The sequence below is a fragment of the Rousettus aegyptiacus genome, unplaced genomic scaffold (assembly GCF_014176215.1).
Source record: "Rousettus aegyptiacus isolate mRouAeg1 unplaced genomic scaffold, mRouAeg1.p scaffold_m13_p_11, whole genome shotgun sequence".
In the NCBI taxonomy this organism is placed as follows: Eukaryota; Metazoa; Chordata; class Mammalia; order Chiroptera; family Pteropodidae; genus Rousettus; species Rousettus aegyptiacus.
In genome coordinates, this window is record NW_023416286.1 from 93335371 (window position 1) to 93360907 (window position 25537).

Sequence of the window (25537 nt, forward strand, 5' to 3'; positions counted from 1 at the left end):
TACGTATCACACAGTGAAGCGCTCAGCCAGATGTAACGTCTTCAGACTCTCACCCCAGACAAAACCGGGCATTTCCGTCATCCCGGAAGCTTGCCTCTGGCCCCTCCCTTTGCCCGGAAAGCCGCCACTGATGTGATTTCCGTCAACCAGCTAGTTTTACCTCCTCCAGAGTGTCGTATGACTAGAGCCATGTGTTACATGCTTTTTCGTGTCTGCGTCCTTCACTGATGTTCTTGGTCGCCACGCATGTCGTTGCATGTATCAGTTCATTCTTTTATACTGGGGAGTAGTAGTCCACTGTTCGCATGTACCAGTTCGTTAATCCACTGTTTTGTAGATACCTAGTTTGTTCCAATGACTAAAAGTACTATGAGTATTACTCTATGTGCTTTCTATGGACATGTTTTCATTTATCTTTGATAAGTACCTAGGAGCGGAATGTGCTGGGTCATGTGGATTAACATAATTATGTCTATAAGCAGGATGATAGGTAGCCTAACTTTTTACATACAGATTGCTGCCCAAAACGTGCGGGAAAGATAGACGTGAAACATGTCTCCTGAATGAATGGGTACAAATACTAACATACTTAACATGCCAAACAGCCTCGGTGGTAGACGGCATGACCTTCGCTTTTGGGTGAGGAACCAAGGCTCAGGTTACTTGCCTGGAGTCGCATGTCCAGGCATCTGGAGGATGGCCCCAAATCCGTCAACTCCCAAGGCCATGCTCTGGTTCTAGCATGAGGAATCACTGCTCAGCCAGAAAGCGGGGTTGGGCTGGCTGTGGCAGCGTGCCAGGCCGAGCGGGAGGGATTCAGAGCTGGACGAAGAGGTCAGCTGCACGGTGGCTTCTACCGCACTGAAGATGCGTTTTGTTTCGCAAGTAGTTTCCAGAGTTGAGATGAGATGCCTGTAGGTGGCTGTGCACTCTTCACGTTTCCTTCCCGTTCTGATGTCACACATTTAGCATGTGCTCCTGGCCACCAACTTAGTTTACAACCCTAAAATTCTAATCTAATCTCTCTTCGAAAGATAATGAGACCCAAGACCAAGAGGAGACATGAAATGTGCAGCGAACAAGCTTGCCCGGCCCTGTCCCATCTCCTGCCTTGGGCCTCACCATGGCAGCCTGTTGGCTTCTGATGCTCTCGGCTCACGTGCCCTTCCGGGGTCTTCCCAGAGGCATCTCCATGCGATGGGGTCACCTTTGTGCTAGGTTTCCTCCACATTCCATACACCCTATAGCCCTCGCTGGCTGTTTTCTGCATGTCTTCTGAGCTGTCCTGTATCCTCATTGAATGAGCTCCTGAAACTCAGGACTGCAACTTTACATGCAGGGCGTGTCTCACACTGCCTGCCTCTGGTCCACGTGGCACAGTCCCTGCGGAGGCACTGGTCTATATGCTACCCTACCGATTCTACACCAAGATGATGGAGATGTGTTCTGGTTTTCATTTCTTAGCTCAGTAACTGTATAGAAAACAGAATTAGTCCTCGTATGTTAACTGTAAGTGTTCCAGAGAGGGTGGAACAGGAGAAACAATTCCCTGAGCCTGGAGGTGACAAAGTTGAGACTGTCCCAAAGAGGGTCAGGGTCACACACCTTGTTCTGTGCTGCATTTGGAATGTTCTTAAATTGGGGATATGTAAACAATATTGCCAACACTGGTCCATAATCACTTTTATATTATTTTAGAGGCAAATAGTTAAAGAATACTGTTGAAATAAGCACATCAGAAGTAATTTACAAAAATATGAATATCTACTACATGCTTTCTGCAATGTGTTCCAAGTATGAAAACACAATTTTTATTAAGTACTTAGATCAAATACTTACATATTGCCCACTGTACACTAGGCACGGTCTTAAACGTTTTTCATATATTGACTCATTTAATTCTTACAAAAACCCTGTGTGTTGAGTACTGCTATCTTTTTTTCTTGCAAGGAGAATGAGGCCGAGAGGTTGAGGCCTTACCCAACTCACACCCCTGGTCAGCAGCCACTCCAGGCTCCAAACCCCAGCGGTGTGGTTCAGAGCTTGGGCTCGGAACTCTGCGGTCCAATTCGGTGACCTGCCCCCCGCCCCCGCGGCTCCTTCCACTAACACCCACAATTTTTCCTAACGGAGGGGGGGGCCGCACAGGTTGAAACTGGTCCTTCAAAACATTTGCAACTTTCTAGAAAGATCCGAACAATATAAATAATATTCTAAATTGTTTATAAATAGAACATACTTGAGCCTTAAAGCTAACTATAAAAGATAAACAGGTACACGGCAGGTTCGGGGGTGGATCACAGCGGTGCGCTAGCAACCGAGTGGCTCGGGATCAGCGGATCGGAGTCTGGCCGCAGGGCGGGCGGCCCCCGGGACCCAGGTGCTCTCCATGGCACGGTAACCCCAGCCCTAGGCCGCTCCTCCGTTGGAACGGAAGTCCGGGACGTGGCCACCCGCCCCGATGGCCCGTCCAACGTCTGCGGCCCCGTGAACGCGCCCGCGGAGCGAAGGGCGGGGAGCGGGCCCCCTGCGCGTGCGTGCGCCCGCGCCCACGGGACCAGGGCGTCGCGATCACGTGGGGCCACGCCAGCCAATCCGCGCGGCCGGGCGGGGCTTCCTGGCCGCGCTCCCGGGCGGGCCGCGGGCGACTTCCGGCAATAAAGTCGAGACGGGCTTTCGCGGTTCGGTTGGGTAGTCCAGGCGGCCCCGCGGTCCAGGTGGGCAGGGGGACCTTCGGCTCGCCAGGTAGGGACAGGGAACGTCAGCCCCAGGCTCGCGCCTCCTCTGGGGACTGGGCCGTCGGCGCGCCAGGGGGTTGCCACGCGGTCGCCGGCCTCCGCCCACTCCTGCGAGCCCCCGGGCCCCCTTCCGCGGCCCCGCTTTCGCCCCTGGCCTGCCCGGGCCAGCCGTGGGCCCCGGGGTGTCCCCAGCGAGGTCCTCGCTCTCGGTCGCCCTGGGGGCTCCCGCTTCCCCTCGTCGAGCGACCTGCCTCTGGCGGTGCGCTCGGCCCGGGCCTCGCCGCCCGCGACCCCTCCTGGTGGAGCCTGCCCGGCCGGACCCTCCTCCCCCTGCAGGCGGCCTGGCCGCGTCCACGTCTTGCTCTTCCGCGTTCCTGCTCCCTGTCCGCGGCGCGGTCGCCCGCTCAGTTTCCTGTCTCGCTTATTTTTCTTGCAGTTGAAATTTCTGAACTTTGTACCCTCCTCCGAACCGTGAGCTCAGCTTTGATCTTTCCCTTCGTTCTTCCCTATTCCGTTTCTCTCCCTGGGCTTATGCAGTCTCGTTTTTAAAACTTAGGAATCTGGAGTATCGTTTCTTTCCCTGGAAAGCCGTCATTTCTTGCCTCTTCCAAATCCTTACCGTCAAGCCATAATCTGAAGAGACAACTGTTCTTTTACTCGTCCATAGTCCATCCCTCCCCCACCCCCACTCCACCCCTTTATTGTTCTCCATTTCCAGGAAGCATCTGCGAGTATCTCTCAGGCCTTCTTACAGTAACTCCTATTTCTGATTCTCAGCCCTCATTTTACCATTTAGTGACATTCTTTCTGGATCAAATTCTTTCACACTTAATAATTTGTATTTACCTTTGACCCTAAATTACTTGGAAGTCTTGTAAGGAAAAGAAAGCTATAAAGACTAAATGCTTATCAAATTGACGATCAGTAATTCTTAGAACAATGAAAGTTACTTCTCATGAAAAATATGAAATGGGGAGGGGACTCCTTGCCAGCATTTTTTCTCTGCGAAACTTCCTTGCTTTTATTTTCATCGTAGCCCGTTCTTACTTGTTTATAGTATTTATAGTGCTAGTTCTTGTTCGGCGCCTAACGGTGTTTGTTGTTTTGAAGGCCTGCTTAATTAGTAACTGCTGTAAACTGGTTACTCCATTTTCTTTTTCTATAACTTAAAAACAAGTAGCAAGACACATGTAGCCTTTTAAAAATGTTTAGAGTTGTTTCCCAACATGATTTTCTTGTTTTAGTGTTTTCATATTTAAATCAATCATCACTGTAGATCATTTCTGGTACCACATGTAATAGGAGGTAAATAATGTAAAAAAACTCTGCAGTCTTATGACATCTGTTTTCATAGGGTGTTCCGGAATTGCCGTCGTAAAAATATAGCGGCAGAGCGTGGACCTTGGAGTGAGAGTCCGTGAGAGTAAACGCCAGCTCCACCACGCTTTTGCCTCGGTCCCTTCATCTGTAAAATAGAGTTAAACTTGTAAAATGGGGATGAGAACATGTCCTACCTTGTAGGGTAGTGTGAGACTAACTGAGATAGTTCAGGGGTATTATTTAGAGTAATGCCTTCCTCATACTGAGATCTAATAAATGTTTGCTGTTGTTATCATTAGTTAACAAAAGTATGCGTGCGGCGAAGGCAAGACATTTCGTAATTAGTTCTGACTCCCTTGTGTCGGGCGTTTTCACTGGCCCGTGGACTTCAGGAAGTCCTGTTCTCCTGCAGTGCTCCACCCCCGCGTCCTGCCATGGGGAGGACAGGGTCAGGGGAGCTTCGCAGTCATGGGGCCCGTGTGCTCTCGGCCAGGCGGCACGGGATTGCGGCTGGACGGGCTGTCTCACCGCGGGCAGCCACCCTTTGAGTACCTGCTCTCACACATTTGATTTCCAGGAGTAATTTCTAGTTTTAATGTTTGTATTTCAAAATTCTCAGAACAAAGGTAATTTTAGTTAAACTTTCAAAACCCTAGCAATTCAAGTCTTTAGCAAAACAGATACATGAATTCTCAAAAAGTGATGAGTCATCATTAGTCTCTAAATTTAGTAATATTGTTTACTGTGCGCACACTTAGGTGCCTCAAATTGGGAATATTTTTGAAAATTTGAGACCCAGGCCTTTCAAATTGCAACATGTCTTTGTCCCCCTCTCATGACTGTGTTGTTCTTGCTTTTAATAACTGCTTACAGAGTCTGTGCCTTTTAGTTCATGATCTGTATAAGATTATACTTTAAAACTTCTTGATAACCCAAGGAGTATAACGTGACAGATCTGTGGAGTACACACATCTGCAGTGAGACATGTTTTCCTCTGTTTAAAATAAAAACCTCGGAAATGTGCTCTTTATTTCCGTGGTCCATTGAGCTGCACTCTGCTCCTTCCAACCCATGGAAATACAGACACTGAGCAGCTGAAAAATTTAGGCCAACTACAAATGAAGTTTATTCATTTCTGAAGAGTTGTTAAAGTTAAAATGAATTATCTGTGAGTGTTAGGCGTTGTGGAGAGTAGGTTATCCTATTGGAAGCATCTGACAGACTCCTAACTTTGAGTGGACACTGCGTAAACGCTGTGCGCGCCGCCCGTGGGGCTGGCCACAAGCGTTTTAAGTGCTGAGTGGACATAGTGTCTAAATAGGCAAGTATAATGTGCATCATAAAGTTTTAAAATATTTTGTTAGCTGAGATGTCAGCAAGGATCGGTTGCCAAATTAGTTGCCTTTCTGCCTCCATTCTCCCAGTCAGTCTGACCCAAAGGCCCTGGCACTGCATTCTCAAAACAACTGCTCCTGTCGCTCGCTACATAGCTCAGAAATTTCAGTTGGAGAGTGAAGTGCAAGTACCTTTGATAGTTGTCATCCTCTGTCACCTGGTCACCTGTCCCGGCTTCTACCTCCCCACCTTCCTGCAGACCCCTGTGTGTCAGCCCACCTCTTCTGCATGGTGGTCTTAGGTGTGTCCCATGAATTCCTGTCTTCATACGTTTTTCACCCACTGTTTCTGTGATGGGTATTTTTTTCCTTTGCCTCTCTATTCACTTAAGATCTAACCATGCCTCAAGGCCAAGCTCATGTCTTCGTTTCTCTTCAGAGGTTTCCCAGATGATTTGCTTTTTACTCTGCATTTCTTTTGGTTGTTCTGGCTTTACTGCTCATTCAGCACTCACATTACAAAATTGCACATATGTATATATTTTTATATGTCTTATGTACATTTACATGTGTGATTACATCGTGTGTGTAGGTTTTATCATGTTTTACTGCTTTTTTTTTTGTTTTTAGTTCTTGACTCAATGGTACACCCTTAGGAAAGGGGCACATAGCGTAATAATGCATCTAGGCTATGAGTAAATGTCATCGCAATGATCCTGTGTTTGGTGTGTTTAGCAATATTCTGCACTGTTGCCAGTTGATTTTTTTTAAGTCACGGAATTCTGAATCCTCAGTTTCAACATGATAGTAAGAGGTACTTTGACAGTTGTCAGAGATGGTCCTAACAGACATTTTCTCTTGTATGTTTTTTATGAGACGAACTTTGCCATTTAAGCATCACTTGCTGCTTCATGGGACGTGCCTTCCTTTGCATAAGTGTTCTCTGGCCTTTATCTGAGGCTTCGTGAAAATCAAAAACTCAGATGCATGCTGTTAGACAGTCTTAGATGATTCTGCGGGTGGGCTGGACGTGGAGGGTGGCTCTTGCATTTTTGGGTGGTGTGTTGTGAAACGGGTCCGTAAGATGAGGTTTAGCAAAATAGTGTTAAGACTTAAGGAATGATTTTTAAGTATCTTCTAAAGCAAAAATTTAAATTAATCAACATGTGACTGAAAAGGATAGGTTCTGATTGCAAATTAGTGAGGTTTTGAGATCCTCTTGGTACGAGGGAAATCACTTCCTCATACCTTTCGCATACCAGTTCGGGAACCAAGCACTTGTAGTGGACTCAGGAATGTCGTTCGACTTCCCATTTCTGAGACTTCCTGCGTAGCGGGGGCTGAGCACCGCTGACCGAAAGGAAGTCAGGTCCAGCGCCGAAGAGCTCATGCTCAAGGCCCAGCTGTTACCGGTTTGTCAACTTTATGGACGTGATGATGGCTGCCTCATTGTTTTTACGCCATAATTTTATACCCGGAGTGTACTCTAGTGCCTGTCACCAGGGCACAGCAACCCGGGCAGGCGCGTCCCACACGGAAATCACCACCTGTGTTCCTTCCCTCGAGTTAGGTGCCCCAAATCAGACTGGATTACCTGCTTTGCGTCCCCTCACACGTGCAGCCGTCTGGCACCGCTCCTCGGCCTGGGTCCTAGGGCCACTCAGGACGCGAGAGCAGAGAGGACGCGCAGGGCGGAGGCCCCTGGGCTGCTGTTGCCTCTGCCTCCTGGACGTTTCTGGAGTCTCAGCCCTTCCCGCCCTTCCTGCCGCCGCCTCCTCTCCGGGTAGAGGCCAGCGCTCAGCAGCCCCCGCCCTGGTTGGCCTCCCGCCTGTTCTGACGGCGAAGCCCGAGTTCCTCGTAGGCTCGGGTGGCATCGGACCACTTACCTGCCGAGCTGCGTTTCCCGTGCCTCGGCCTGGCCAGTCACATCTCCGTTCACGTCCCCGCTCCCTGCCCGTGCGTCATCAGCTCATCGCGACCTGCGTGCAGCTGAGGAGCAGGAGTGTGTTTCACGTCACGTTGCTTCTGGTCTCTGGCCAAGCGGTTTCTCCGTCTGGTGCGATGCTCCCCACTCTCCGCACGCCCTGGCCCCTGCTCGTTCTTTGGGTGTGAGCCGAGATGTCAGCTCTGGTGTGCAGTGTTGGGCCGGCAGGGCCACCAGTGCTTCTGCCACCTTGTCATTTTAGTGTGGCCGAGGCACTGTCTTCTTCACTATTTTGTCGCCAGTATCAAGCCAGCATTCAAGGCACGTGCAGACATTTAGATGTTACATAAGAACTATTTTTGTCCCCTCTTTCATTCCCCCTCCCCCCCAACTTCCACCCCTGACCTACGGACGTTGCCGTCGCCCCGTAAGAACGCGATCCCTGAAGGCGGGTGTCCCCTCCCACACGCGTGCTGTGGCACCCCGGGCCTGGCGCACCCGGGTACGGCCTGCGACTCCACCGGGGGCGCGAACCCGGGACCTTCTGCATGTAAAGCAGACGTGCTGACCGCGACACTCGGGAACCACCCCCAATGAATAAATATTCGAAGTGAAAAGAAACTTTTGTTAACAACATGCTCGTTTTTAACATAAATGAACTTTTTTTAGAGAACGATGCCGTTTTTGGGTCAGGACTGGAGGTCTCCCGGATGGAACTGGATTAAAACGGAAGACGGCTGGAAGAGACGCGAGTCCCGGGCTCAGGAACTGGGGGCAGAGGACGAGCACGCCGCCGGCCCCAGCGCGTGAGTCCACGCGTCGCCGGCCCTGCAGCCACCGGAAAGCCGCAGCGTGGGACGTGGCCGTGGCGAGGGGGCAGCTCTTGGCTGGAGCCGGGGCCGCGGGGGCCGCCTGGCACCCGCACGGTGCCGCCCCGCGCACAGCCGGTGCCGCGGCTCCGGCCCCGGAGGACAGAAAAGGCTTTTGTCGTGCAGGCGGGGAGGCGGGGGCCAGGCTCCGCTCTGCCCCCTGGTCCAGGGTTCGGAGTAGGTTTTTTGGGGTTGGGGGACAGGTTAGTACGCGGAGCACGTTACAGCTGAGGAACCCAGGGAAGTTAGGGTACAGTTTGGGCGGTGCCCATCCGAGGTGCATTGTAATAGTGGCTTCCATGAGCCAATGGAGTTCTCTCCCTTGGGAGCCCAGGTTGCTGCGGTGCTTTGCTCGGGGACGGAATGATGTTCTGCCCGGTGGCCCTGCCGTCCTGAGGGGAGCCTCCGCGCAGTCCAGGGTTGGGGAGCACCCTCCACATCTGCACCCTGTGGGGGGAGGGTCCAGCAGCACGTCCACTCACACCTTGGTGGCTAGAGCACTGGCTACATGGGAGGCTGGGGCCTGTAGCCAGTGGGTTATGGGACCCACGCAGGGTCGATGGCAATGGTGTGGTCACCAGCGGTCTGGCACAGTGGTCTTGGAGCATTGGGAGGCTCCAAAGGTCGCCAGGCCTCGCCTCTGAAGTGTCATGGCTCGTCATGGTTTGAGGGACGGATTACCGTTTACACAGTCTTTTTACTGCAGTGAAGAAACTTTTTTAGAAAAGAAAATGTGTTCAAGTTAATCAGTTATTACATTATGATTTTACTTTTTTATTTCATAAAGAAAATGAAAAAAAATTGGGGAACCTTAATTAGGTGTATTTAAATGGAAAAAATGAATGGTTTACTTCATCTGTCTTCAATTAGGTGTCTTAACAATTAGCATTATTTGGTCGATGCTTATTTAACAAGAAGATGTTACAGTGCAGTTATAATTCTAGTTAAGTCTCTGAAAATACAGGAGATAAAACAGAAACATTGCGGGTGTACTCAGCAATGGATCAGGGATATGGCGGATCCATTAGTATCAGGTAATTATATTATCATGTTAACTTTTATTTAGCGTATAGACAGTTTTGTTCATAATCTCCATGTTTTGATAAAGCATTTTAAAGTCTGAAACTACCTTGGTTTAGCATATATCAAAATCTTTGGGACATTATAAAGCATATTCAGTACCTCCTAGTATAACATTCTCAAAAGAACCAGGGGAAATCTCAGATTTCTCAAAACAAAATCATATTAGACATTAGCCTTGTAATTTCAGATCTGTGACGTGTCGCTTTGAAAATTAACTGGTTGCTTTCAGAATTTATTTTGATCTCTTTAGTTGTAAACCAGATACTTTTTTTCTATAAAAGAAAACCAAATGAAATATTGAAACAAAATGTATCTTTATTTCAGAATCTTGAATAGTGAAGATGAGGAAATATTCGACAATGAAGAGCATGGGTGTGCATCCAAGAAAAGGAAAAAGGACCATGGTAGAAATGACACGAACGCCCAGTGTAAGGTCGTTTCCATGGCATGTTACTGTCGGGGGTGTCGGCGTGCGCGGCTGCTCCCACAGGGCTGACGAGGGTCGAGGGTGCGGGGTGGAGAGCGCGGCGCGCACCAGTGTTGCCCGCGGACTGTGCCGCTCCGCCGTGGTAGTTGGTAAGACTTGCCAAACAGCGGAAGGTGGCAAAGCCCCCGGGAGAGCCCACGTAGCTGAGTGACTGCAGTCACGAGTGAGGTCATCACTTCACTCCCACGCAACCTCAGGTGTCGACATGGAGACATTGCGGTCAGAGGTGGGTGGGCGGGAGGGGGTGCCAGGCCCCCACTCTGCGTGGGGCACAGCCGAGCATGCGAGGGATGTTTTAGCATCTTCAGTCTATTGAGGAAGATTGGGTCCTGTGGAGAACGGTCATCGTGATCCTTGAAGCTGTGGGATTTGAGTTACATGAAAAAATTTATTTAAATCAAATACCATATAAAAGCAATGACAGAAGAACAGAACTTTTTATTCAGGTGCATGATAATTTACTAACAATTACATTTTTATAACAGCTTATGCTTAATTGTGACTGCGGTCATTAGTAATACTGATTTTCTTCTAAGTTGATAAGAGTCGATACTGTCTTAAATCATTTTCCACATAAAGATATATTTCAGCATCTCTTGAACTGATGTTAGGAAACAGCCATTCAATTTACCTTTAATCAAGTGCAAGCACCTGCTATCCATACTATAAGTCTGATAATTTTGTTTGCACACACAACTATTGTAAGTTCATAAAGATCTTCATTTCGAAATGATTCACCAGATTTTAAAAACAAAGTTAATTTTTATTCTAGGTTTTTATCGTGAAAAATGGATCTATGTCCATAAAGAAAGCACAAAAGAAGTAAGTATTCTGTCATAGATGAGAGTGTGATTTGTATCATTTTTGTTGAATGTGTAATGGAGCATTCATTAAGTTATTTCTTTTGCAACATCAAATCCGAGGCACTCACACGAGGATCTGCGAAGCAGTGAGTCTCGTGTGTGTGTGTGTGTGCACGCGTGCGCGCGCGCGGTGTGTGGCTAGCACTCGGAGGCAGATGTGCCTCGGCAGACGTACGGGTGCGGACCCTCTACTGACGCTTTCTCTGCCCGCCCCCCAGCCGTTACTGCGGAGTGCTGGCAGCTGGCACGCGCCAGGGCCTTCTGCGTGGGGACGGCGACCCTCCTTCAGAGTGACGCTCGTAATTCAGGGGGTCCCCTCCTTCCTTTGGCCGGGTTGGTGGAAGCTTGCTCATGAGCCACGAGGGGTCCACGCACTCGGTCCCGCGTGTTTCCTGTTTCCCTGCGTGGTGTCCCGGCGTGCCCTTCCCCTTGCGGTCTGAGAAACCGCGTCGGCCTCATTTTAGCAACCGGGGGCGATGACGTAGGGAGGAGCTGCTTGCGGTGTGTACGTCGGCACGGGTTCAGTGTTCCGGAAGCGTCGTGTGGGACCTCCTGAACGAGCCCGGCCGCCTAGCCGCTTAAGGACTCGATTCTGAGTCTAAGCTCGTCTGACCGCTTTGGTGGTGGTTAGTGTAACGGCCCTAGGAAACGTAGGAAACGGCCCTAGTCCTTAGCGTGTGGTCTGATAGCCCTTGAGGTCTGAGCTGACGAAAGTCTGTTGAATGTCCCATTAGCTCTTGCCACACGGATCACAGAGAAGAGGCTCAGCGTGGGCCGGCGCGAGCAGCCGAGGGCGCAGCCAGGCTCGGAGGCAGTGGGCCCGAGCCGAGAGCTGGCGCTGGTCTCACCACGCGGCTCCGGTCTTGTCACCAGATGCACACCAGGTGCCAGCGGCCCGGCTGAGGCCAGTGCTGCTGCCCGCCCCCCGAGCTCCCTCCGTGAGTGGCTCCGGCCCACGAGGGTGGCCGTGCTCATGTGCTTCACACGTGCTGCTTGCTGTCCGGTTTGATTTCCCAAGAGGAGGGCTGTTGTGGGTGGCGTCGGCCTGGAGGGAGCCTCTGCAGCAGCGTCCGGGCTGCCGTCCGCTGAGCGGCCCTCCCGGTCCCAGCCCTCCCTGCTGCTGCCCTGGCTCCCTGGAGCAGAGCAGATCTTCGGTAAAAACGTCTGTCAGCGTTTTAGATAAATGCATTTCGTGGCTTCGTGCACACATGAGGACTGTTTTTGGGACTTGGGCACAAGCCGAATTAGCCCTGAGTGTGCACCTCTTACACGCGACCAGGGCGTTTCTGCTCCTCCGCAGGCCTCTCCTCCCCCACGCCCGTTCACCGCGATCGCCCCGCGGTTCGCCTGTCCCCGTGCCGCTGCTTGACAGTCCCTGTGTGTTTTCTTGTTTCAAGTACAGAAGTTGCGTCTGAAGTGACTCCTGAAACCTGGTGTCCACACCTGCGCAGACCAGCGCGGGCCGGAGGGCACGTCACCTGGGGAAAGATGCGAAACAGGGTAGTAGTGTTTGCAGTGCCTGAAAGAAATGACTCATGTTTCTTTTGTTTTCTTTGACTCTTGGACCTGCGGGTCTGATTACCAGCTTGCGTTTGGGGCCTAGGCATCCACTGTTCCCAGCCCAGAACGGCCCTGGTCACACCCCACGGCCTTTAGCCCTCTTGCCCAAGCACTGCCGTCGGAGCCGGCCCCTGCTCCCCACCCGCTCAGGGCCCTGGCTGGCTCCAGCCCTGCAGGCACGCGTGACTCCCGCCGAGGCATCGGGGTGTCAGCACAGCGTTAGTGGAGATGTGACTTCACAGCAGGCCAAGCACGTGGCTTGGGTGTTCCTACTTGCGTAGCCTAAAATGCCGCCACTTACTCTGTGACTCTAGGTTAAGCGGCCCTACCGCCCAAAGTGTCCCAACAACAGGAATCAACGAGATGTTTATTAAGTGTGTCTTTGTCATGCTGTCAGCCGTGGTATGAAATGTCAATGCATACCTTCTCAGTTATACATGACAGTGTACATTTACCATCGCTCTAATTTTACAGTTGTCTAAACATGGAAGAAATCGTAATACAAACGGATGTTTCTAGCCCACATCTAACAGACAGCCGAGCAGGGGCTGGCCCGGGGCCCGAGCGGCCCTCCGCTGAGCCCTCCCCGCCCCGTCTGCTTGCAGAGGCACGGCTACTGCACGCTGGGGGAGGCCTTCACGCGCCTGGACTTCTTGAGCGCCGTGCAGGACGTGCGCAGGTTCAGCTACGTGGTCAGAGTAAGTGCCAACCCCGAAGCCCCTCGCGCTCTCCCTAGGGCCCCCTGCCATGTGGCCTCCCTTACGAAGACTCCCTGCAGGGCGCGTTCTGGGGTAACAATGTGCCCGTGCTATGCCCAGTGACGCCTCTTTCCTCCATTAGAGGTGTGGTTTGGGGGGATGTCATTGGCTTTGATTCCTTTTCTGACATCACCCAGCTTCGCATCGGTGTCATCGGCTGCTGGAGGGAACACTCTGCCCCTTCCTTACCTTGTCAGCGCGCTTGGTGGGGCAGCCACGCCTTCCCGCCGCCGCCTCTCGCTCCCCCCAACCCTCATGGCAGCTGCAGCCTGGGACTTGCTCCGCCAGGGGCTTCTCATGGGGGTCCCTCCGCCCAAGGTCTGTTCAGTGTCACTAACTTTTAGACGTGAACCCATCCCTGTCTCCAGAGATGTCATGGACCCTTTAAACAGTGAATGCATAAAATCAACAAAAAAGATGGGTGGCTAGAATGTCTGCTCAAGTGAAGATTTTGAAACTGTTCTAGTTCCCACTGAGCACTGTACGACAGCAGCCGCTCACACCGCGGTGCGCAGTGCAGGGTTGCCGCGAGCTGCACTCGCGGCAGCCTGCCTGGAGGTGGAGGTGGAGGTGGAGGTGGAGGGCGGGGCCGGGCAGTGCTGTCCGGAGCGCCTGTCTTGTTTATTTACTGAGGAACTGACCGCCTCACCACGGCATCTCCTGGCTTAGTGTCCTTGGGCCCCTCGGGAGGGTCACACTGTGAAACCACACACTCTTCAAACACAGTCTGCTCCGTGTGAGCTGGCTACGCTGGGATGCTCTCAGGATGATTTGGGCAAAGGGACGACAGTCGTGTGCCAGCGCCGTCACGGAGCGAGAATCAGTCGAGTGACAGGCAGAGGCGTGCGTCAGGTCACGCGGAGGGGCAGCGGTGGGGGCCGGCGTGCCACTGTCCGCACAGCGGAAGGGCGCCCGTCAGGAGGTTCTCTTTTTGTTGTTTGTTTCTACAAACGTTTACTCACATGGAAATCCAGTGACTTATTTAAATGTCACATGACACTTTAGAATAAAACGGCCTTCGAGTTCACTGAAGCTGCTGAAAGGGGCTCTGAAGTTTCTGGTCCTGTTTCTGGTCAAGCCTCTGTTTGCTGTGCTGAACTTTGTCTAAGGAACCCAGCTGCACGGTGAGTTATTGTCACATAACTTAGTGGCCGTGCTGACGCCAGGCCCCTAGAACAGGACCTGGGAAGAAGTCATTTCTTAGTCTTCCTGAAACGAACGGAAAAATGAGTGAATGAGCCCTGTTCACAGGTGTTCGTGAGCAGGACCCTCTGACGTCATCAGATTTGTGCCAGCTGCTTTATCAAACCTACTGGCACCTACCTCCTACTTGGAAACGAAGGAAGTTCATTTTTCATTACAAGATATTTCACAAAAGAATTCCTTGGCACAAAAGATACAGTTAATTAGAAAAAACTTTCTCATTGTGGATTCAAGAATTGGCTGCTGGCCACTACTCAGGCATTTTCTATAATTTTTTCCCTTAAAAGTGTTGAGCAAAAGTGTACTACGAAAATATGGTAATGCCCCTAAAAATAAGATCCTTCGAGGAGGAAAGACCGAGAGGTGACAGTGTGGGACCTGCCGGCAGTCGGAGGCAGCGCTCAAGCCGGGCTGCTCGGTGCCGTCGCAGCGCTGACGTGTTTGGGAGAAACAGCATGAATTGGTGATCATGGTGAATGGGCGTGTCTGTTGGTGTGAGCACACTGGCCGTGAGGCACACCACCAAAAGCGTGTCCTCCAGGTGAATGTCGTGGAGCCGTTGAGTCTGAAATGCCTTCGAGCCTGCAGGTGTCCAGACCACCTTTATTTTTCTTTGACTTCCAGCGTTATTCTGTCAAGAAGACAGCTTGTGGAGTACGACTAAATGCGGCGACTAAGAATTCTTTTAACAAAATGAAAAATATAAGTTGTGTAACAGCTGAACTTATATAAAATAAGAGTTTCTGCCGGCACCAGAAGTTTGTGCATGAGACGAGAGTTGCGTGGATGTGGAGGAAAGGGGCGTGCCCGCCGGCACCTGCTCGCGTGGGCGCCCCAGACGGGCGACTCGTCAGGGTCGCCTCAGCTGTGTGGCGGGACCGACCCCCTGCGACCTTCAAGCAGAGACACCAGGGTTGCAGACCATGGAAGAGTATGATGAAAGCCAGTGGCACCCTACCGAGAAGTGGGTGACACTTTGCACACGGCTCTGGGCTGGGTGGTTCTACTTTGGCTGCGTGAACCTCTAGCTGAGAACGTTGTTATTGTAGAGCTTAGGTTGCACTCCTTCTTCATTAACTACAGTAAAATCGAGAAGACTTTTTGAAATGAGGCCCTCAGATTTCGGGTCATTGGTGGTGTTCGGGGCTGCTCCCCATGCACTGACCCGCGTGGCGGATGGGGGCAGCCTGAAGGGGGCGGGCCACGTAGATTTTGAAGACCAGCCGTGTTCCAATCCTGGCCCACTTCTTTGAGCCATGCGACTTCTGGGCCTCAGTTTCCTCACCTGTAGCATGGGATAATGGTGCCAGCTTCATAGGGGTGTTTTACAGATTAGGCCGATCATATCACATACTTGAAACAGCGCCTGTGTGGCGGTCACTCCGTGTTTACCGTTAGCTGTCAGTCTGAATGCATCAGCGAGGACGGAGCAGTGGAGTCGCTCTGCCCAGCGCAGAATGTACTGTCCACGTTCTGAAAGACTGGCCGGCGCGGGAGGATCAGCACCGGGTTCTTGTCCCGTAGCTTTCCGGAGGCTCGTGTGATCTCACAGACACGCGTGTGGGGTGTCAGTTTTCTCTTGGATCCTGCGTAGCACACCTCGGCTCTCAAATCGCCACGGGTTTCTTTAGCTCTATGTAAGTCTGGTTTATTATATTATCAGTGAGTTGGGCCTGTGAGATCTCGACGACTTTCCGATGTGTTACATTTCCATTTGTGGCCATTATAATTGATTTTTGTAAATATTTTGTTGACACCTGAGAAAAATTCAAATTCTTATTCGAAGAATCTAAATTTCCTGTTCATGGTTGTGTTATTAAATCCTTCCACAACCTTTTTTTTTAATTTTCAAATTTAAAGATATATATAAAACTCTCCTACAGTATTTGTATTTTTAAATAATTTTTTATTAAATTTCCCACAGATTTGTTTTATATATCTAGCTAAATGGAGGTTAGCGTTTGTTTTTATTTTCTTCGTAAATTGTTTCTTTTGCCCTTTGGCCTTGAGCACCATTGTAACCTCATTTCACCTGGTCGCCGTTGGCATGGTGCCCCTGCTCCGTGCTGGCGCGTGCCCACGCGGCGGTCCTTCTGGTGGCCCCGTCATCTAGTGCTCGGGGTCGTAGCCGAGGCAGCCGCTGACCCCGCGCCTCTGCGAGTGACTGCAGAGCCCTTCGTGAGGGACTTCGTACATGATGTTAGGGAAGTGAAGTTCACGCTGATGCCGTGACACACGTGCCCCCCTGGTGAAGGGACCGTCGGTGGAGCAGCGGCCCCCGAATTTGGCCTCAGCCGCCCTTTTCAGCCTTTGAAATGGCCGAGGACCCTAAAGAGATTTGAGTTTCGTGAGTTACGTGCATTAATATTTACCATATAGAAATGGGAAGTTTTTGAAGTTACTTATAAAGTGGCCGCTGCTGTGGGAGGGCCCCGGATTCTCAGGGCTGCTCCCGAGTTCACGTGTCAGCTCTCCTTTGGGACGTGTCATTGCACACCTACCTATGAGTGTTGGTGATAGCTGGGTGTCTAGTGTCACCGGCCTCTTAGGGGCACTGCAGAAGTGACTCGGACCCCGGGGCCCTGCGGGGGCCCTAGGCTGCACTCAGCTCCTCATGGCGTGAGGCTGGGGCTGGATGACTCCCGTTCCTCTCGCTTTTCTCCGAGTTCTGGGAGAGAATCAGCGGTGTGCTCTGGTCCGTCCCCCTCACGTGAAGTGTTGTCGGAGCAGGGAGCCTACTCGGGGAGGTCCTGGCTCCTAACGGGTGCCGTGCTGGGTGCTTGGAAGCCCCCTGAGGCCGCAGACACGTTCGGCCACTTCCCGGTCCCCCTGTCCGTGGCAGGCAGGCTGGTCTTTTCACCTCCGTTGGCTGAGCCCTTTGCCTCTAATTTGGTTCTGAACACAGATGGAGGAAAGAGGTGTCTCGGTGTTAAGACGGTGCCCATGGTGGTGGTGGCACAGGAGGACAGTTGACGCCGACGCGGAGCTCACCTCTGAGACCGAGGGTGGGGCTGGCGTCTGCCCTGCGTTTGGTTCAGGTGTGTGGGACGGAGCCTCACCTGCCCGCCAGCCAGCAGGAGTGCCGTGTCCCCCCGGGCACGCCGTGCAGGACACCTCTCACAGCCGGAGTTGCAGAAGGGTTCCCCTAAAGATTGTCATGCGGTTGTCATAGTGACGACGTCCTGGTCAGACTCTGTAGCCAGCTCGCCTCTGAGCGTGGCCGTCATGTTTCCTTTTCTCCTTGGGGAAGCCAGAGAGGCCGCGGGGAGGGCTGAGAAATGCCCCCGTCCGCAGAGCGGGGGGCGGGCGCCGTGTGCGGGAACAGAGCGGCCAGGGCTGGCCGAAGTCGCATGGGACGGGGCGGGCGCCGTACTCGGGGTGTCGAGCGCGGGTTGGCAGCGGCCCTGGCTCGGACAACAGCGTCCCGGGGGCTGAATTCTGAGCTCCCAGCAGGTGACAGAGCGACAGGCCCAGTTCCACAGAGGGTGGGCGCCCAGGATCCCGTGGGCGAGCCATGCGCAGACAGCAGGGGCCAGCGGGGCCCGCGCAGCGCCCCCAGCCCCCTGGGAGGCCCCCAGGGACAGGGCTCCGAGCAAAGCCCCGCCCCGCCCGCCCGCGTGGCGTCAGACGCTGGGGCCCGCTGGGAACCTGCACTCGACCTCGCTGGCTGTGGGAAACTGGGATCTGAGCCCAGGGGGCAGGTCGGGCGAGGACAGGCCCATCAGGGAGGTGGCGTCTGGAGGCGGGGCGCCAGACGTGAGCGGGCGAGAGGGACGAAGGGCCGCGGGTGTGATGGGGGGGAGGGGCAGGGAGGGACCGAGGCGGCATAGTTGAGAAAACTGAGGATAGTGACCGTGCGTTTCGAAGGATTATAACGAAAACGGAGGCTGTAGAGCAGGTCGCGTGTCCTCGTGGCTGGAGCCGTCGAAGGAGAAAGACGCCGGAACAGCACGCCTCCGGGGACAGGGCACAGAGACGCCCTGGGTCAGGCGGGCCTGGCTCTCCACTGCGCAGGTGCGCTGGGACACTCGTCCCTGTCACCTCAAAGTCCTCAGGCGCAGAAGACGGAGTAGCGCGCGGCGTCCCTGATGCAGGAGAAAAGCCAGCGTGGCCGCCGCCCACTCGCGCCAGCCGCTCCGCTCGCCGTGCTGGGTGCAGAGGAGGGGCCCAGCCCGAGCCGCAGACCAGGACCGGGCTGTGGCCCGCCAGGCGCCGGGCCGCACCGCAGGAGGCGGGCCGTGGGCGGGCGAGCGAAGCTCCATCTGCGTCTGCAGCCGCCCCCGGCACCGGCGCCGCCGCACGAGCTCCACCTCAGGTCCTCGGGCGCCAGAGTCTCGTAGGAGCACCAGCCCCTGGTGCCACAGAGGTTGGGGACCGCTGTTAGACATCACTGTGCTTTGCGTTTCCATGTGAAACAGATTCATGCTTAGCTTTCTCCCTCTTTCTTTTAAGCTATTGCAGCTAATTGCAAAATCCCAGTTAACTTCATTGAGTGGTGTGGCACAAAAGAATTACTTCAACATTTTGGATAAAATCGTTCAAAAGGGTAAGAGGATGACTGACATTTTTAATCATGTAAATTTTAATGAAATCAGTGTAAGGAGAAGGGATTTTTCTTATATTTTCCCCCGATCTTGTCAAATTGGTAATGTCCGCTGATATCCAGTGAGACGAGCACACAGGTCCCTCCCTCCACGTCCTAACGTTCTGTTACTGTTGTTTATGTATTTTTTTAAAAGTTACTTTTGTATACAGTGGAGCATACTGTAATAAGAGGTAAGGAAGAGGATATCTCAGCTTTTCATAGTCGGCCATGGTTTTGCTTTAGCTGTGTGACACTTCCATAACCAGCAGGGTTGGGACTTAATTGCTCTGGCATCAAATAAACCTCTTTTTAATTAATGTTCGTATTGACTCATTAGTAGCTAATAGTGGAACTGGAAATTTCATACCCTGAGTTTTTACATATATATGAACTTATGACTAAGCCATTTAAAATATCCATTTTCTTTATGATAACCATAAAAGAAAATAGAGACTGACAGTTTTAAAGTCAAAATTGTAGACTCAACCAAAACTACACTATCAGGAAATATTTTAAAGTTTTTTAATTTCATATTTTGGATCTCAAAAACGTTACCAGTTTGTGGTTGCAGTGAAATTAGATCATTGTTTTACTGTGGTAAAATATACATAATATAAAATTAGCTATTCACTCATTTCCGAGCACCCAGTGTGGTGGCATTGAGCACACTCATGTCACTGCAGCCATCCGTACCGCCTGCAGGACTTCCCATCATGCCAAGCCGACACTCACACCCAGCCCCTGCCCCCGCCTGACTCAGTGCATCTGACTCCTCTGGGTCCCTCACACGAAGAGGGTCACACAAGCTCTGTCCTTCTGTGACTGGCATATTTCACTCAGCGCAGTGTCCCCAAGGTCACCAGTGTCGTAGTATGGGCGGGCTATCCTTCCTTGCTTCGCTGAACAGTGCCCCGCCGTGCGTGGACAGCTCCTTTCTGGCAGCAGGTGACCGTCCACAGTTATGCTTTTGTCACTCCAGTTCTCAGTGACCAGCAGAACCCTCGCCTCATCAAAGACCTTCTCCAGGACCTGAGCTCCACACTTTGCATCCTGACCAGGGGCGTCGGGAAGTTCATGCTGGTCGGGAACATCAACGTCTGGGTTTGCCGGCTGGAGACGGTGCTCATGTGGCAGCAGCAGCTGCAGGGTCTCGAGATGACTCAGGTATGAAGCTTTCGACCTACGGGGGTCATACTGACTCTGTGTGACAAAGCCCATGACCTCTCCCTTGTGTGTAAGACTGGCGCAGCTGTCGAAGGTTCTTTGTCTCTCATGGGTGTTAACTGTTTTAAGATGGATTACGACCAGAAGACCCTTCGATGGCTTGTAGTTACTGCACAGAGCTGATTCCGTGGGTGGCACGGCAGTACATTAATTTACCTTGGAAGGAAACGAGGTGTTCTGGCTAAAATAACCCCCGTGAATTGGGGCGCGGCCGTCCTGCCAGAGGCGCGGCCCCCGTGCGGCTGCCTCTCCGGGGTGGTCCGTGTGCCCCGCTGTGCCTCTCGCCGCCAAACGTCGCGTGTGCCTGTGTCCACAGCCCTCGTCGCTGCTGTGCGTGCGCGCTGCGTGTACCCGGGCTCGCGGTGCTTTGGCGACACTGAACGTAGGCAAGAACGTGCTTTTTCTTCTGGTAACAAGTTCCAGCAAGGAAGCGCGAAGCCCGTCACCTCGGTCGCTGTTGCAGGTTGAGCAGCAGCATCTCCCGTGGGCCGTGGGAGGAAGAACGAGCAGAGCGTGTGTGCTCAGGCCCGCAGCATGAACAGTTCCACGAATGGCGTTTCCGCCAGGGCTGAAATCCCCTTTATCGTCCTCGTCACCTGAGGCTCCTCGCGAAAGCTGTTTTCAGGTGCTCTGGACACCTCTGCATCCGGCCACTTATTTGCCGCCTACTCAGGGGTTCGCAGAGGAGCAGTGACAGACGGCGCAGGCCCCCTCCGGCCAGGCACTGTGCGGTCAGCCCTGCCTGCGGCTGCCAAGAGCAAGGCGGGGGTCGTGGGCACCGGCGGTTGTGCACTGCAGGGCGGGGCTCCGCGGCCCAGGCCAGCACCTCGTGTGCTGCTGTTGTGTGGGGTCGGCGCGTGGCCGCGGGCCCGCAGCTGACGGCCCCTGCCCTGTCCCCTCCAGCAGGTGAACCACGGCCTCACGCTCAGCGACCTCCCTCTACACATGCTGAACAACATCCTGTACCGATTCTCAGACGGGTGGGACATCATCACCCTGGGCCAGGTGACCCCGACGCTCCACACGCTGAGCGAGGACAGGCAGCTGTGGAAGAGGCTCTGTCAGTACCACTTCGCCGAAAAGCAGGTGCGTGTCCGGCCGCCCCCGCTCGCCGCAGCTCAGGGGTGTCTTTAAAGGGTCGGAAATAGTGGGGATTTATCAAAGTCGTTCCTGGTTTTCCTTCCATGTTAAAAAAGAACTGTGATTCTAAAAGTAGCCCCAAACAAGACAGCGCGAGAGCCGAGCTCTGATGCGTCCCTCGGGGGTGGCCATGTTGGCCCCTGGGCCGCGGGCTCCCCCGACTGACCCCTGCGTGGCGCGTCACCTCGTGTCCTTTGCACGCACGTCAGTTTGAGCATTCGCTTGTTGTCAGGGGAAGCACACGGCGCTCCGCGTCCCCTCCCGGGTCGCTGCGCCTTCAGCAGCCGGCGTGGGGACCGGCACCCAGCAGCCACACAGCTCGCTTGCCCGCCACCCAGCCTCAGACCCCGCGGGGCCCCGCGACGTGCTTGTGCACGGCCGGGCGTCGGGCCTGCCGTGCTCAGACAGCCTGGTCCTGCCGAGGAGGGGAGACGCGAGGGGAGGGGCGGGTCTGGGTGAGACGGGGACAGACGTGACATGCCGTGGACCGTGTGTGCTGCAGACGCTGCCCCTTCAGGAGGCCTGGAGGTGGGGGCCTCCCTGAGAAGCGGAGGGGACCTGGGCGGCAGGAGCTGCAGCCAGACTCTGCCTGTGAGGGCCCAGAGCAGACGGCAGTGTTGTGCTTGAGGTGGGGACAACATGGTGTCGTGGCCTGAGGCCTAGGTGGCCGTACCACGGCCTCGTCACCTCGCGGGTGAGGGAAGCCATTGACGCAGTTTTCAGAAGGTCGTTTGTGGACTCTGAGGGGCCCGCAGAGCTGCCCCCAGCCTGAAGGTGGTGGTGGACACAGCCTACCCCTGTGGACTTGATGCCAATGGGCCGGGGGGCAGGAGAGCGGGGGCCCCGGTGGTCCCTGCAGGCACCGGGGGATGCGGGTCAGCCCACTGTGGTCTCGGGCTGGACAGGCCTATCCAAACGGAAAGGCTGAGAGGACCTGGGAGCCGCTGTGACAGTGACGGCCGAGCCTCAGCACGCCCTACAGAGGGCACAGGCCCCCAGAGCCCTGAGCTGCCGAGGCTGCCAGAGGTGGGCTGGGGTCTGCAGCGCCGACGGGCAGCCCCGGGGAGGACTGTGCTGGGCGGCCTTGTGCGGGCTGTAGGGTTAGAGTCGGTGTTGGCTTGAATGGGGAGGAAATAGACGGAATGTAAACCCCTCTCAGGGTCTGGGGGTGCTGCGTGCGTAGAAGATTTGCACCAGGGAGGGGCGCTGGCACGTCCGGGGAACAGGGCGTGCTGCGGCTCGGCCGTCACTGTCCCTGCAGATGTGCCCGTCCTGAGTGGAGTCAGGATGCCTGGGCCTCATGCGATGGTCAATGAGAAAATTCCAGTTTCTAATAGAATTTGCCAAGATGAAAGCTCAAAAAAGAAAAGTAGTTACAGGCTCGATTATATTAATTTCTGTGTCCTCCAGGCGTTGGTAAGAAAGGGCCCCTGGAGTGTAAAAACTTGTGGCCTCACGTCCAGCTCTGCGCCACGCCAGCGGTCACGTGCAGAAGGTGCCCCGCCGCACCCTCCCGGACGGGCCTGATTTCCTCGCCCCAGGCCCGACGCCCGATGCTCATCGGCGCCGTCTCGGACTAACCGAGCCAGCCGTCTGCACCTGGCGTCACCCGGCCTTTCGGTGCAGCCCCCTCGTGGGTACGAGGTGGTGTCTCATCCTGCCTCCTGGTGACCAAGAGGTCGGCACCTTTGGGGACGTGTCTCTTCAAGCGCGCGCCCATTTTTCGGGTGGGCTGTTGTCACGCTGACGTGCGAACGTTCTTCGTGCGGTCCACATGCCGGTCCTGTATCGGGTGTGTGACCTGGGCTGCCTGGCTTGCTTTTCGGTTACGGTCGGCACACGGTGCTGTACCCGCGTGTGGTGACACGGTGATGAGACTTGGGCTGACTTAACCACGCACCGTGGACGTCGCTGTGGATCAGGGTGCCTGGCCCTGTTTCACACTGCCCGGTGCCCGTGGGCCGGACGTACTAGTCTGTTTGATTTAATTTAATTCTGATTTCAAATAATTGAATGTTTCTTGCACTGCGTTAAATTGTTTTGCACCGAACGTTCTCCTGCGAAAATTCTGACCAGTTTGCTGGCGTCCAGTTTTGCAGGCATTTGGTCCTTTCCGAGAGCGGCCACGTGGACTGGAAGCTGATGTACTTTGTGCTCCGGAAGCACTACCCCGCCAGGGAGCAGTACGGAGACACGCTGCACTTCTGCCGGCACTGCAGCATCCTCTTCTGGAAGGTAGGCGCTGCACGGGCGCGCGCGGGGTCGCAGGGGCCAGGCGGGTGGGACAGGTGATTGGCCAGTGTTTTAAATGCAGTGGTTAGGGAAATGGGGAATCCTGTCTGTGGTGAGGAAGGCAGTGAGCAGTGTCACCAGGGCAGGGGACAGGTCCGCGGAGGCGAAGCCTGCTGAGGTTTGCGTCAGGTGTTGAGGGCGAAATGCTTGGCTGCCTCCTCTCCCTGGATGGCTGTGTTCTCCCTGTCAAGCTTGTGGGGCCTTGTCCCCCAGGGGTCCCGGTCCTGGGCTGGTGGCTGCTTTCGGCAGTGGCTCTGGGCTTTCTGCCTGCCCTTGACCTGAGGAGAAGGAGGAAGTCCACTTACCTGTCCCAAGACTGGGCCTGCATCCCACAGCCCGTCCCCAGCGATGGAGCTGATCCCAGGGTCAGCCCTCCCCCCGCAGTGCCCCCAGGTGGCTCCCCTCCTCAGCGCTCCTCACACCTGTCCCAGGCTTTAATGCGATCGGGCCAAACCTTGAGAGGGCCCCCTGTGCTGATGCACAAGTCTGAGTCTTCGCGAGGACCTGGACTGGGACCCTCCGTGCCCGGCAGTTCCAGCATCAGAGGGAAGCGGGCGCCCTCCGCCCGAGGCGCCCCAGTTAGTCCCTGCTGAAGGCAGGTCCGCAGTCGTGGGTGAGCTTCCGCGTGCCTCCGCTCCGGTGACACGCGGTGTTCCTGCCACGGCGTGTCAGCCACCCGGCATGCCTGCCCGTGCCCTGTCTTGAGTTTGAATACGTCTGGTGTGCGATTTCACTGGAGGAAAAGGGGCGATTCTCGTCAGCTGGCCGTGAGTGTGACTGTGCGTGCCCGGACTCACCAAGGCCCTCACCTCCGGGAGGGTCCCCTCATGGTCCCTCACCTCGTCCCTGAACACCACGCTTGTTCATTCACGGTCACGTGCTGCTCAGGGACGGGGCGAGGGGGCACACTCTGAGACTGTGTCACTGGTGACTTCGTCGAGCGGACGTCACGCAGGCACGCACACGCCCGCTGCCAGCCTGTACGGCGCGCGGCTGTGCAGACCAGCGCGAGACCTCGGCGGCTCAAGGCACGCGGTGCACCCGAGACGCACGGCGCGGCTGCCGCGGCGCGGCGACCTCTGCGAGTGGAGCGGCGCGCCGGACGGCGAGCACAGGAAGTAGGTATGCGCCCGGTACCGCGTCCGCTCCCGGGGTCGCGGCGCGTGGCCGTGGGCGCCGCGAGGCGGGGCCACGTCCCCACGGCGGGCGACGGGGCCTGCAGCTGCGGCGCGACCCCGGGGCCCTGCCGCACGGGGCCCGTCGGCGTCCGGATCGTATGCTCCACGTCGCCTGCAGCTCGTCGAGGACCACACGGGACCTAGATCGTTAAGAGACGCGCACATTCCCTTTTTTTCATTTCAATGTACGTTTATGGTAACGTGGCTTTTGAGATGCTCGTCGTCTGACCGAGCCGCGCAGGTGCAGCGGTGGAGCGTCGCACGCTGCTCACTGTCGAGCTGGGCGCCTCGTGCACAACGCAGGACCTGGTCACTTCCCGTTCGCTGAGAAAGGCGAAGCGCGTTACGTGCTGGTCGCGGCGCCGTCGTTCCCGAGAGCAGGAGCGTCGTGTCCGAGCTCATTCCCCTGGGTGCTGGGCGCGAGGCGCAGGAGGCGCCGCGGGGGGTGACGGAGACGCAGGGCAGAGCCCCGTCATCCGGCCAGCGGGCACGGGGGACGCGGCGGGCCAGGCGTGTTCTCTGCAGAGGCCGATGCCGGGGGCAGAGACGAGGGGCCTGGGGGGGCTGGGGGGCCCGGCTCCGGGGACCAGACGGACCCCTCGGCAGTTCCTCGCGTCTCAGAGAATCACCAGCAGGGACTGTAAACGCGTGAGGCTGTACCTTCAGTGACAGGGGACGTGCCTTCGGTTTCTTCCTTAAATTGATGCTTCTCCCAAGAGCTTTCCGCTTTTCTCCTGAGCAGACTGTTTTATTCTAAAGAAAACTGGGAAGCAGTGACGTGTTTCTGGGGAGAACACCGTTCACGGGATGAAAGTCTCCCAGCCTTGCACGCGGTGAGACACTCTGCAGAATGAGGCTGGGGAGCGTGTGGCCCCCCTCTCAGTAACTGACATGAGACCCTGTCCCTTGGTGCTTGAAGTTGGACGTTCCGATTCTTAAAAATGGAGAGGCTTTTGTAGCTTTCCAAAACAATTTGCCC

General features: G+C 54.7%; 1 protein-coding gene across 8 annotated transcripts in view; it reads left to right on the plus strand.

Moving 5' to 3' along the window:
* The first annotated feature begins 2622 nt into the window (after positions 1-2622).
* Positions 2623-25537, plus strand: part of FBXO25 (F-box protein 25) — a 31898-nt gene continuing 8983 nt past the window's right edge. For 3 of the 8 annotated variants that reach the window (XM_036228954.1, XM_036228956.1, XM_036228958.1), the window contains exons 1-9: positions 2623-2745; positions 7986-8122; positions 9593-9696; positions 10528-10577; positions 12784-12876; positions 18592-18685; positions 19704-19888; positions 20852-21034; positions 23180-23323. In XM_036228954.1, the coding sequence (XP_036084847.1) occupies positions 7992-8122; positions 9593-9696; positions 10528-10577; positions 12784-12876; positions 18592-18685; positions 19704-19888; positions 20852-21034; positions 23180-23323 (984 nt within the window). In that variant the 5' untranslated portion in view covers positions 2623-2745; positions 7986-7991. Of the gene's footprint in view, positions 2746-7985; positions 8123-9592; positions 9697-10527; positions 10578-12783; positions 12877-18591; positions 18686-19703; positions 19889-20851; positions 21035-22498; positions 23150-23179; positions 23324-23811; positions 24219-25537 lie in introns of those variants that run through there. The other 5 variants (XM_036228957.1, XM_036228959.1, XM_036228955.1 and 2 more) reach the window with 4 other exon arrangements.